Consider the following 14,308-nt stretch of genomic DNA (forward strand, 5'->3'; position numbering starts at 1 on the left):
GAAGTAAGATGTGGCTTCAGTCAATTATACCTGATATGACGTCCCACCTGCTGTAAATTATAAGTATAATAGAAGTCACTGAAGGCTTTAGTGATTATAGAGAGTCCTCAGGTCTCAGAAGTCCTCCCCAATATTGACTAATATACTAATAATTTACAATTGGGGTATATTATTCCTGATAATACATATTGCTTCTGCAAAACTTCTTTATAACAAGGTCGCAGGTGATTCTTGTCAGAGTAAACTTATGCACGAATTGGGGCCTGCCAGACGAGGATCTGATGGCATTTGCAGTAGACGCATTAGAGATCCCATGGAACCAGTTGTCCTTCCTATACACCTTTGCACCGACACCTCTGTCATGGCCTGAATCTGGTAGGGTTATTTCGAGGGAAAATATTGTATTCGTTCTAGCTGTGGTGGTTGTCACCCAATACAGACCCAAGCACCGACACCACTTTTGCATACACAAGGCATATGATGAAGATTGCGAATGAATAAATTCGTGATGCCAGTGTCCCTTGTCAGTATCAAGGAAATACGTGTACATGTAAAGGAAAAATAATACCAGGAAGCAATTCTAGCAAACCAGAGACACTGAGTTTACTTAGAAGTGATAAAGAAATGATTCTTCTTCTTCCTTCCTCCTCCTTACTTCTTCTTCTTCCTCCTTCGTCCTTCCTCCTCCTCCTCCTCCTTCTTCCTCCAGAGGACTATAGAGGGCCACTACATATCTGATACCATGGCTCCTCAAGAAAGCCAAGATCGAGGTCATACCAATGAACCTCATAGCACTAGACTGGCCACGTCATCCTTGGTATGCCAAATGTCGTGCCCCTACTGGTCGCATGCCCTGTCCACTGCCACTCAGGATCTGCTAAGGAAGGGCCCAGCCCTTCACCTGCTTTTGCATATACTATGTTTGATGGGAAGGCTGTTGAATCTGCAGCTTTCAAAGTGCCCAGACTATGCTCAGGGCCAGGGGCGTACCTAAAGGCTCAGGTTCCCAGATGCAAAAGTTCAGCTCAGGGCCCCTCCCCCGTACCTATACCTAGATCTTGCTGCATACAGCTGCAAAACGAATTTCCATACATGATCTAACTCCTTAGCGTAATCTTTCCAAACATGACGCTTTTGCTGCACGTGAAAATTTGTTTGTAGCCCCGCAGGCCACTCACACACACATACCACTTTCTACCGCTATTAGCGCAATGTCCCAAGTGCCGTACTAACCGCGGTACAACACTCCTATTGATTTTAATGGGGTTTCTCAAACCTGTATTCAAACGCGGTGCTCCTAATGCTGCGATTTTCGAGAGCTGACTGTTCAATTTTAGTGGTTTCATGTTTTTTTTACCTTCTCACCTTTTACAATGATGGCGTACATTAAAAAGCGCTGTCAAACACTGTACCACGTGTTCAAAAACGTCACTCAAAATTCTGGTAAAAATGCCACGATTACAAGCTGCGTTTTCTGAACACACATGTGAGAGTGGCCTTAGGCTGTGCTCACACCGGGCGGAATTGCCACTGAATTTCAGAACAGATTTTCTGCACGGAAATTCCGGCTGCAATTTTTATCATAGGTCAAAGCAGCAAAGTATACGAGATTTGCAAAAATCTTGTTCACATGCTGCTTCCAGTCTGTCATGGCCGAGCTATGCTGAAATTGACATGCCGCGTGGCAATCAAAGCCGTGGCATGTCAATTGTATCACCGTTTCTGTGGTGGCCTCTCTCTTCTCTATGCGGAAAGATGGCTGCAGCAGAATACAGGCGGCGAAGCCACTTTAAAACCAGCGCCGGACTACGCGAGTTATGAAGCTGCATTTCTGCCGCAGAAATCTCACAGTATTTCCGTGTGGTCATTTCATGAGATTTCCGCGGAATTTCGGTCCCGTGTGACCGTGGTCTTGGAGTGTGTTCATGTTTTTGCTGTACTTTAGAACCAAAATTAAGAAAAACACATAAAAAAACCTGCATGCGGTATTTAAAGACCGCATACGTTATTAAGGAGCAGGAAACACTATTAATAACCGCACATGTTTCTGATGCATTTTTTAATTGTGTGTAAAGAGTGAAAATATATACAGTTAATACACAGATATATAACTTATACCAGAGATAGAGAGATATGAAATAGACAGATAGTGAGATAAATATGAAATAGATGGACAGATAGTGAGATAGATAGTGAGGTAGATAGATGATAGATAGATATGAGAAATATAGATAGACACACACACTATATATATATATATATATATATATATACACATGTAATCTCTCTCTCTCATTCATATATATATAATTTAGTATATACATACTATATATACACACACACTATGTACACATATGCAGATATGCATACCCCAGGGCCCTGGACCACTTCTCCATGTGATAGCAGCTGGACAGGCAGGCGCATCAGAGGCCGTCCAGCAGGATGCAGGAGCAGCTCATGATGACATCATCATTCCCTGCTGGCCTGTGTGGCGGCCTCCCCCTCCCCCCCCACTCTTCTCTGCTTACTCTCAGGCTGGCTGCACTGCCTGCCGCGTGATCAATGCGGTGCTGCAGACAGAGCAGCTAGTCGGTAATGCACTGAATGTTCATATGCGGATGGCGGCCTCGGGACCCCCTGAGGGCAGGGGCTGGGTCGCTACTGCGACCCCAGCGACCCCTGACGGTACGTCTATGCTCAGGGCCAGGAAACCTTCTTTTTCGCGTATCTACCATAGGGTGTGGAAGTCCTGCTTCAGATGTTGCGAGCAGCATCATCTCCCACTCATGCATTTTTTTGTTTTCAGAATCCTTTTCTCCTTTCAACCAGGCATGGAATTTGGTTTTACTAATTGGTAATGCTGTTCATTCTTTTTGTTCATTCCCTTTCTTCATTCTTTTTAGTATGTCCCCACAAATATCATCTCTGGTAACATGGTCTCTGTCTCACAACCAGCTACAAACTGCCAGACTGAGAACTGCTGTATCCATAGCAACTGAGGCCGCTGGGGGGTTGTGGGGGATGTAATCCGTCCGTAATCTCTCATTTAGTGCACAAGGAGGATAAAGGACCTGTGATTACATCACCATCATGTGATCAGGGGTGGAGCTAAGAGTCGGTGACTGACATCACAAGTGCTGTCAAGCTCTACATGTAACTCACAAGTCACATACGAAATGACAGACAAGTGGTCTTTAGCACTTTGATACTGCCAGCCTCATCCAGCTAATACAAAGTCCATCCTATCATGTTGTCATCACCAGACAACATCTCCCTGCAGCTCAGCCGGCCCCTCACCCATAGCAACCAATTACAGAGCAGCTTTCATTTTCCCACAGCAGCTTCAGAGATGTAAGCTAAGCTCTGATTGGTTGCTATGGGTGACCAGGCCTGCTTGTTTTGGTTTTGATAACTGAGGTATCTTAAATATTCACCATATTTTTGTCGATTTTTCAATCATTTCTCAAGAATTAAAGTTCCCTGGAAAAGGGAGGTTGAGGGGAGCAAGTAGCCCCAAGCATGGCGGCCATGTAATTATGTAATGCTGATGATGTATTCTCAGGAGCGTAAGCATCCTGCCTCTGTACACCTGTGCTATAGTAATAATAAATGTGTTTCTTAAATCAGCCTAGGCAAACATATATATATATATATATATATATATATATATATATATATATATATATATAATCTACCTTCATAGGGGATGGCTAGCAGTTAAATGGTTAACAAGCTCAACATTATAACATTATACATTGGTATGCTCAGACAGAATGTGTGCTTCACTCCAACACACAGCTTTCTCACAGGAAATGTATCTAGGAGAGTGCTCTGGGGTACTTGGATAATGAACACAGTATAAGTGTGGTTTGTTCTCATCTAGTTAGAGGTGACATGTTTGGTAGCGGCATACAGCTGGGCATTAACATAGATTAATCATGGAGTCATTACATACTAAGCCAATCATGAGTTGTTATGATGTTGGGGGTCGTGCATATAATTGGTGCGTCATGTTTAAAGGGGTTGTCCCACGCCGAAACGGGTTGTTGTTTTTTTTTCAAACCCCCCCCCCCCCCCCCCGTTCGGCGCGAGACAACCCCGATGCAGGGACTTTAAAAAAAAACCGCTCAGCGCTTACCTGAATCCCTGCGCTCCGGTGACTTCTATACTTACCGGTTGAAGATAGCCGCCGGGGTCTGCTCCCTCCATGGACCGCAGCTCTTCTGTGCGGTCCATTGCCGATTCCAGCCTCCTGATTGGCTGGAATCGGCACGTGACGGGGCGGAGCTACACGGAGCCCCATTGAGAAGATAAGAAGACCCGGACTGCGCAAGCGCGTCTAATTTGGCCATTCGACCATTTTAGACGGCGAAAATTAGACGGCAACCATGGAGACGAGGACGCTAGCAACGGAGCAGGTAAGTGAAAAACTTTTTATAACTTCTGTATGGCTCATATTTAATGCACAATGTACATTACAAAGTGCATTAATATGGCCATACAGAAGTGTATAGACCCACTTGCTGCCGCGGGACAACCCCTTTAACTATATCTGTATGGTGATTATAGATGAGCGAGTATACTCGCTAAAGGCAATTACTCGAGCGAGCATTGACTTTAGCGAGTATCTCCCCGCTCGAGACTGCAGGTTCGGATGCCGGCAGCGGGCACGGAGCTGCGGGGGAGAGCGGGGCGGAACGGAGGGGAGATCTCTCTTTCCCTCTCTCCCCCCGCTCCCTCCTGCTGACAGCCGCTACTCACCGCTCCCCCGCGCCGGCACCCGAACCTGCAGTCTCGAGCGGGGAGATACTCGCTAAAGGCAATGCTCGCTCGTCTCTAATGGTGATATTAACAATAAACCAGAAGGGTATTAGAGAATGACTAAGATGAAGTCAAACTCAAATACATTTTCATGCATGAAACTTCTCATTATAACCAATTTGGAGCAGACTGGTGAAATCTTCTGGAATATGATATTATTCTCATAACAACTGCAATACAACCCAAATATTCCTCACATAGATGTATTCATTATAATGTAACATTAACCCCTATGCAGCCAAATTCCACTGTAGTGCACTACATAGACAGATAAACCCCCTTCTCCACGGGCCGCGCCGCACCCTCACGCTCCATGTGTCGTAGGCACTCGTGGAGGGGGGAAGTGAAGCAGTCCGGCCCCGCGTCCCTCTGGCTTTTCTAGTAGTACTAGTAACAAACGGCATGCGATGCCCACAATATTCCGTCTTCACATCGGATGGACGTACCTGGGTGCGGACGGTGATGGGGAACGCCCTTTACCTGGGTGTGTTGTGCCAACAGTTAAGTATGGCGGAGATCCTGCTATGGTCTGTGGATGTTTTACGTGGCATGGTCTCAGTCCGTTGGATGTGATGGCAAGAACCATGGACACGGAGGTGTACCCTGACATTCTAGACAATAATGTGCTGCCGATAATGTCACAATACTCTGGTATTAGTATTAGAACCCATCTGAGAGCTTGGTCACCTGGACGTTGGTAGATGGGCCAATGTAATTCGATCAAATTATATACCAACCAAGAACCCTGCATTATTTAATGTGGTTAGAGTATTGATTATAGGTATGTATACCTCTGATAGTAAGTTTATTTTGCGTGCTGTTGCCATTTTTGGTTTCTGCTTCTACTGTATGTTGCAGCCATGATTTAACGTGCACCTATATGTTTCTATTTGGATATATTTCCAGTGGGTAGTGCTGACCTATTTTATCTTTTTTTGTACAAATATTGTGAAGTTTTGGCTGCCTGCACTTGGTTGTGCACACCTGCCGCCCATTTACCTTCTGACGCATATGAATGGTATCCTACCTTCCCTGGTTTTATTTGTAGGCTTAGTCCCAAGAGAGGAGCATTCTGAGAGGTAGGAACCCAACTTTCCCAGGTTGAGATTTACTGATAGTAAATTTATTTTGTGTGCTGTTGCCATTTTTGGTTTCTGCTAATACTCTGGGAATGGTCGGCCATATTTCCAACAAGACAACGTGCCTTGTTACAAATCCAAGGCTCTTTTACATTGGCTTGAGGATATGGACGTTCCAGGATTGCACTGGCTGCACAGTGTCCCAATCAGAACCCCACTGAACATCTATGGGACGAACTGGAGCGTCGGGTCAGAAAATATATCAAAGCAGCATCCATTTTCTTTGATAAATCCTCGTAATGACTACTAATGTTAGAAAATTAAAATGAAAATCATATTTTTTCTTCTGCTTTGCTTAGATTCATTTAAAAACTGTGGGGTCAGAATACGCAGTACACCCCTAGATGAATTCTTCAGGGGTCTAGTTTTCAAAATAGGGTCATTTGTTGGGTTCTCAATCGTTTTGGCCGCTCAAGGGCTCTACAAGCTAAAACACCTTCAAGCAAAATGTCTGTTCTGAAAGCCGCCAGCTGCTCTTTTGTTTTGGGCCCTGTTGTGCATATGGACAGAAGATTAGGGCCACAACGGGTATGTTTCTGAACACAGGGGTATCTATTTTGGGGTGCAAATCCTCATTTTCATGTGCACTATAGAGAAAAAAATATGTTTTCTTAAAATTACATACCGTATATACCGGCGTATAAGACGACTTTTGAACCCCGAAAAATCTGCTCTGCAGTCGGGGGTCGTCTTATGCGCCGGTAATACAAAAAAAAAAAAGTGTAAAAAAAAAAAATTTATTACTCACCTCCCACGGCGTTCTGTCGCGCTCCGGCAGGATGTCGCTCGCTCCGGCAGGCTGTCGCTCGCTCCTCGTCCCCAGCGCAGCATAGCTTTCTGAATGCGGGGCTTGAAATCCCCGCTTCCAGAAAGCTAATACACACGCCGGCAGCCATGACAGCATTGAATGGCTGTGATTGGCTAAAACACACGTGGCTTCAGCCAATCACACTATTCAATGACATCATTGAATGGCTGTGATTGGCTGAAGGCGCACGTGTTAGCAATCACACCCATTCAATGATGTCATTGAATAGTGTGATTGGCTGAAGCCACGTGTGCTTTAGCCAATCACAGCCATTCAATGATGTCATGGCTGCCGGCGTGTGTATTAGCTTTCTGGAAGCGGGGATTTCAAGCCCCGCATTCAGAAAGCTATGCTGCGGCGGGGACGAGGAGCGAGCGACAGCCTGCCGGAGCGCGACAGAACGCCGTGGGAGGTGAGTAATGAATTTTTTTTTTTTTCTCCACTGTATACCGGCGTATAAGGTGACAGTTGGGGGGTCGTCTTATACGCCCCGTCGCCTTATATGCCGGTATATACGGTATTTGCAAATATAGAAAATTTTATTTTTTCTCCTCTAAATTTGTATTAACTCCTGAAAAAAAACTGTGGGGTCAAAATACTCGTGAAACCCCTCAGTGAATACATTAAGGGGTGTATTTTTTATAATTGGCTCATTTGTGGGCGTATCTATTATTCTGACACCTATGAGCCTTTGCAATCTTGGCTTGGTGTAGGAAAATAAAATGTTCCTCAAAATTTTAATAATTAATGTAAAATTTGTACGTCTTCTAAATGGTTAAAAAAAACTAACGTTTTAAACTAAGCTTCCAGAATAAAGTAAACAGATGAAAACATATATCTCATCAAAACTTTATGCAGTATGTTTGCACATATTTGACCTATTGCAGTTGAAAATGTGAAAAAATGAAATTTTTGGAAAATGTTCCCAATTTTGACGCTTTTAATAAATATAAACCAATTCTAACCATCCATTTTGTTCCACCTAAATACAATATGTGGCAAAAAAACAATGTCAGAATTACTTGGATATCGAAAACTGTTACGGAGTTATTTTATGTTAAAGTGATACGCCAGATTTCCAGAATTTGGCCTGGTTATTAAGGTTCAAAGAGGCTTGGTCACTAAGGGGTTAATAAATAGTGTGTGTGGGGGGGCAAAGGGGTGGTTTCCTTCTGCAGCGTCCAGGTTCAGACCTTCAGTTGGGGAGACAACAGGCAATAATATGGTCATTCACGGTGACTCTACTGTCTCCTCCCGACTCATCCAGACGGGGCCTAGTCCGACCACTCGCAGGGGTAAAAGTTAGCAGCCATGTGGATAGATATCATAATTCAACTATTCACGTGACACCAGTGCCTCTTAGATAAAGGAATCATCAGAATCAAATAAGAGTCCATAATTAAAGTACAGTTTAAACCAGAAGCACACGTTTTTTTATTCCACATTACCAACTTTGATTTTCCAAGAACAAATTGCACAGTCTTGGGTACCATACCTCTGGCACATGTTTTCCAGTACAACCTCTGATACCCTTGTGTTAGACATACACTCCATCCCCAAAATACAGTCGCATCAGTCTCAGTTATCTGATAGGGAATTCTTGGGAGAGCGCTCCTGACATGGAGGGGAAAACATTAACAGTCTTTCACTACTTAGTAAGCCCTTTCCTCGCTGACCTAGCAGTATTTGTGGGGCAGACTCTCACGCCAGACTTGTCCCTCAACTTAGTAGTTAGGCAGGTGAGTATGTAACGTTTACCACAACTCCTCCCAGAGCTGTTTCTGACTTCAGATCCCCGGAGCGGTTGCATCCCATGACTAAACAAGATGAGCCTGGGCTTATCCCAGATGGAAGCATCAGAGCATCAGCCTCCTTTGCACACATCCTCCTCCATCGACTACATCTCTCAACTACTTCTAACTGACTATCTCTGCCCCTGACCTATACCCTGACCAATCACACCACACAGAGCAGGTTAGGGTCATGGGTATATACAAAAGTCTGGTGACACCAACAAGAAAGATCGACTTAAGGACAACCTTAAAAAAGTCACCACATACATGACAAAAGACCAACACAAATGTAAACAAACACACAAAGACAATCCACATGAGAAAGCAAGTGTTAAAGGGACTCTAGATCACTACAGTTGCGTGTTTATTGTGCCCTGTGCATCTAACCAAGCTATCTTCCCGCATATCTGCTCCTCTACAACTGATCACCCATCCCATGTACCAAACCCTGGCTATTCCGCTCGACTATGTTCCTGCTTAAACCCTCTGTACTGCACCGTCATCTTGTGTACGAGACCTCAGCTATCTCCTGATGACTCTCCTGCCTGAACCCTCTGTACTGCACCACGATCTCATATACCAGACCTTGGCTACTCCTTGACCATGCTTCTCTCCAGTAGTGGCTACAAGAGGTGACTCCAGTCCTGCACTAGATCATAACAGTGTGTCTACATATAGTGTAAGCCTGAAGAAGAACCCTGCGTTGGTTCGAAAGCTCGCTATAACATCATGTCTTTTTGTTAGCCATTAAAAGGTATCACATCTACAAGATTACTTGATTTTTCTTGCTGAGAACAATCACATTTGACATATAGTGTCATTAAGTAGTCAATAAAGTCAGAATGAAATCAATATGGCTGCCATTACATCCCGAGCAGAGCTTCTAAGCCATCTTTTCCAGGCTCCTGAAAGGCAAATCTCCCTGGTGATGCAGTTATATATGCGCTTGGTATCTATTACTGTATAAATTAACAGACGTCTTGGAAAATTGCAGGGTCGCCCTTTTCGGTCTAGAATTGCAGCCATACAGACTGTCATTCAGCTTTCCTGGAAACAGATACAACTATGAAGCGAACAATCAGCTTGACAAGAGAGGACGGCTTGTATGACCAGCGGTATGGTCCGTGGTCTTTTTTTACCTTTCTTTTCTTGTTTGCTTTGGACAGATGCTATCACTTTATCCACTTACCTTAATAACCTTAAAGATTAATATCCGAGCTAAAGAAAAGACTTGAGGCCGGCGGTTTCAGGTTTAGGGGAGCGCTGCCCCGGCTCCTGCATTATACATTACGATAGGACAACAGTGTGTAACAGAAACACGATTAAAGGTTCGCGCTGAATAATTTATTGCCTGAAACACAATAGTCAATGGAGTACGGAAATTTTGAGCACATTCCATCAGTAGTGATTGCAGTGGATGTAGGGCCAGCTTGGCAGAGGATAATCTATGCAACTATCTGAGAACTTCTTCTTTTAGGTTTCATCCAGGTGCGACATGGGGGAATGGATTATGGTCTGACCAGGAATTGTAAACTTCAGAAGTTGTTGGCAATTCTTTGTGCCCTTCACACGCTGACATTGGGTGAGTACTAAATAAGGACTGAGATCATGTAAGCTGCAGATGAAGGTCCAGCACATGTCATCTGGTGGGTGGTTATATGAACTGAGACCACCAACTAGTTGCTAGAATGTATGGGTCACTTCTGTACATTCTATAGACCCTCTCCAGTGGTGGGGTAGTACAGAAATTCTTCAGTGTTGACTTGGTAGTGCTGAACTATAGAAAATCTGGGGAATTAGCTGCAAGTTACCATTTACTTCAATTTCAAATATCAAAAATTTAGCCACTATGTATTATGGCCACCTGGACCTAGGGAACATCTGAGGCTCAAATCTATGGGGGTATCTAAAGGAGACACTTAAAGGAGCACCATGTAACGTAACTTTTGCCTTTTTTCACTTGGGTGGGAGTGTTGATTTCAGTAGGGGTGCTATGACTTGGGCCATAGCTCCTGTACAGTGAGGGGATATGCGCTGTTCAAGCAAAAGTTGGGGGTCGTATCAGCTCATGGGTCGAAACCAAACATTCTTGTTAGACAAGATAATAGTGAACATTTACTTTCTATGTTTTAAGGTGGTCATACAACTTAGATAGCTGCTCGCAGCTATTCTTCACAATCTCTCCCCATGCATGCTTGACTTTTCCAAGTGTGCATGCGTTCTCAGTAGGCAGAGAAGAATAAACTGGTGCTGTAAACCTCTGACAGTGGCTTATCTCCTATGAGAAAAGCATTGGACATGAAATCAAACTGCCTTATCCTTCTTTACCCCAACATCTATCATGAGGGATGATTTGGGACACCCCCTACACCCTGGATTGTCGTCCGGTACAGAGAAAATTAGCAAGTTCGACTGATGCTCGCCTAATACTGGGTTGCCTAGTTCTCTGGTTGCATGCACTGCTTCTATTTGTAGTCCCCATCCTGCTGAAGGAAATGCAGCTGATCGTACAGACAGTCATCTGTGTCTGACAATCAGGACCGCATCCAATCCTTCTTACATTTACAGCACCGTTATTAGCAGCAGGAGCTGTCAGCAGCTGTTCCCACGGCTCTCGTGGCTTCTGCAGCTTGCAGCAAAAGTTGTAGTAGGGTTCCTATAACACTGTAAAGGTATGTTTACACGGCAGATTTTGGCGCAGATTGACACAGATTTTTTTTTTTTTTAATGGATTTCGAATTTACGGCACAGAAAAAAAGAAGTGACATGTCACTTCTTAACCAAGTGCCGGACAAACTCTGCATCAGAAAGTCTGCATATGAATTTTGCACATGGACAATGGCTAAATCTGCATGCTAAACCGCGGCAAAATCTGCAGCAGAAATACATGGCTTAGTTGGGGATTTCTGCTGTGGGGCTAGAGGTGAAATACGCAAAAAAAATCCAATGCAGATTCCGCTGTGTGAACATACCTTAAGAGCTGCTGACAGCTCTTGCTGCTAATAACGGTGCTGCAGGTTTACAGAGGACATAATGCAGGCAGCTAGGGAAGACACTTACTTTAAGTTGGGGGGAAACTCTAGAGGGGTGTTGACAGTGCAGGGAATAGAAGTGATCCTGGGTTGAGAAAGGCAACTGGAGGTGAGTGATGATACTGGAACGAGGGTGATACTTTGGGAGAAAGGAAAAGGTGATACCCGAAGGGACAGGAGAAGTGACTCCTTGCGGAAATTGATACAGAGAAGTGGAGGGGAAAGAAAGATGGTAAGTAGGAGAAGGTTGGAGGAAGGAGAGATGATACCTGGGGAAGCAGGTAAGATGTTAACTGGGGGGCAGGGAAGAATTAAGCATGATGTTGAGAGAGATTATACCTGGAGAGGTGAGCGAGATTCCACCTGGGGGGATATTTATTACATTTTAGGAGGGGAGAGGGTGATATGGGGGGGTTATGAGATGACAACTAAGGGGGATTAGACCTGTTGATGGGAGGTAGGTAGATACTTGAGGGAAGGAAGGAGAGATACCTATCTTATTTTTATTAGATTTAAGCTTAGATTAGTCTGCAGGAACAGAGAGACAGAGGAGCTGCAGAACAAATCATCAAAGAGCCATCTGACAGAACGAGTTCAGAATAGTATCAAGCGCCTTGCAGTGTATTGTAATACCTGCCAGGTGCAAAAACCAAACAATAGAACATTTTTAACGCCTTAGGGCTCTTGCAGACAAGTGCATGTGTAGATACAGTCACAGTAGCATGACGTAATAGCGCTGTGAAGAGAGCGCTATCGCGGGCTATTATGAGCGAATCTGCACATTCTACTGTACTTTTCTATGCTGTCAAGTCTGTTCACATCAGCGCAGGACACACCCGCGTCGTGATTACACTGGCTAACTGGCAGCCTAATTAGTTCCCGGTGTTATCAATTAACACCGCAAAATCGTGCAGTTCGGTGCACGATTTTGAGCGGAAAGGGTGTGCATTTGCATGCCCCCAAACTCTCCCATGGTGCCTTGTGTGCACAAAAAAATAGAGTATGTCGCATATATTTTCGTGCAAGGGAAAATTGAGCACAAAAATGCAGAATGTGAGGGAACCCATTGAAACCAATTGGTTCTTTTCTCTGTGGTATGCGCAAGCGATTTTGCGTGCGCAAGCAATGCGGAACATTGGGGTGTGGTATAAAATATCCAAGCTCCAGTAGACCCTGATGCTGGGCTTCTTTACTAGCTCCATACATAATACAGTGCCCCAAAGTTTTGAGATTTCTGATGCATCCACTGGGGTCTATTTGCAGGGTTTTGCAAAACTGGAGTTGGGTTTTTTTGGATGAAATTCTGCACATATAAATTAGTTTGGGTAACAAAAAAAAAGTCCACCCTCTGAGCCCTGCTGTATTAAATTGTATCACTGAATACCCATACAGTCAGGGATCGGGGGTCTGAAGTTTCCTGGGATAATCCACTAAGCATTTAAAGAATCGGAGTCCTCTGAAGGGGCAGTCCTTGGACGCCTTCTCAGGTGTACAGGGGGCTCAGATTCGTTTGATGATGAAGAGGAGAATGCCAGAAATATATTGTCCGCATTTGCTACTTCCTCCCCTATGCATAGCCTTCAACATCCTGTGAGCAGTGCATGATGGGAGAACAAGAGCTCAAGCGTTGCGCTGTATTGTTCATGTGCAGTTCAGAGCGCCAGACGAGCCTGTCTGTCGGCTTCAGCAGCGTTCTCTGGCTCTCTGAGTGAGAGGGAGGTTGGTGCCAGTAAGTTTTAGGACCTGTGAGCTGTGGGCGAAGCTACAGCGCTGCTCCGTAAACAGCTCTATGCATGCTGAAAGTTGTTGATAACGGTCTGCTATTGTTTACATGCATCACTTCTGCAGTAAACAAAGCGGCAGATCAGATACAAAGGATAAGGCCTCATGTCCACGGGGAAAATCGGGCCCGCTACGGATTCTACATGTAGAATCCGTAGCGGGTCCCTCCTGCCCCGCGGACATGAGCGCTGAAAATAAGAATTTATAAGAATTTACCTATCCGTAGCGGGTGGGGAAGCTCTGCTCTTCCTCACGGCCGGATCTTCTTTTTCGGCCGGCGGATGAATTCCTCACGCCGGCGGCACGTCGCCAGCACGTCGTCGACGTGCCGCGCGCATGCGCCGAGCACATCCGCCAAACCGAAGCAAGGGAGATGCGGCCGTGAGGAAGAGAAGACCTTCCCGGCCCGCTGCGGGTGAGTAAATTCTTTTAAATTCCTATTTTAGGTCTCCCGCGGATCCGGACGGCTTCCATAGGCTTCAATAGAAGAATGGGAGATCCGCATGAAAATGGAGCATGGTCCAGATTTTTTCATGCTCCATTTTTTTTAAAATCACTTTTATTGACGATCCGCGGGTATTTATCTACCCGCGGGTGGTCAATGCATCCCTATGGGGTGCGGATACGCGCGGGAGAAGAGTTAAAATCCGCTGCGGATTTTAATTCTTATTTTCCCCGTGGACATGAGGCCTAAAGGTCCTGTGCAGTATAAGGAGAGCCCACATATTTCACAATACAACATGTTGTAGTTTAACCCTTTCCAATCCAATTTCTATCCTGGTTTCCTAGGGGGCTTACTCTTTTTCTGCCGTTATACAACGGCGCTATATGCTGACTAAAGCCAGTACTGCATGAGGTGACACGTTGGATAGGCTCCGACAGCAGAGAGGCTGGCAATATACAGGAAGAGAACCCCGACGGATGTCTTCCAAC

At 44.9% G+C, this 14,308-nt stretch overlaps 1 protein-coding gene across 1 annotated transcript in view; it reads left to right on the top strand.

Annotated features, from left to right (window-relative positions):
* The first annotated feature begins 742 nt into the window (after positions 1-742).
* Positions 743-14,308, top strand: part of VSIG10L2 (V-set and immunoglobulin domain containing 10 like 2) — a 42,902-nt gene continuing 29,336 nt past the window's right edge. The window contains exons 1-3 of the mRNA XM_066609285.1: positions 743-817; positions 2,904-2,982; positions 10,039-10,143. Coding sequence (XP_066465382.1) covers positions 743-817; positions 2,904-2,982; positions 10,039-10,143 — 259 coding nt within the window. The remainder of the gene's footprint in view (positions 818-2,903; positions 2,983-10,038; positions 10,144-14,308) is intronic.

This window comes from Eleutherodactylus coqui, chromosome 6, assembly GCF_035609145.1.
Source record: "Eleutherodactylus coqui strain aEleCoq1 chromosome 6, aEleCoq1.hap1, whole genome shotgun sequence".
Taxonomy (NCBI): Eukaryota; Metazoa; Chordata; class Amphibia; order Anura; family Eleutherodactylidae; genus Eleutherodactylus; species Eleutherodactylus coqui.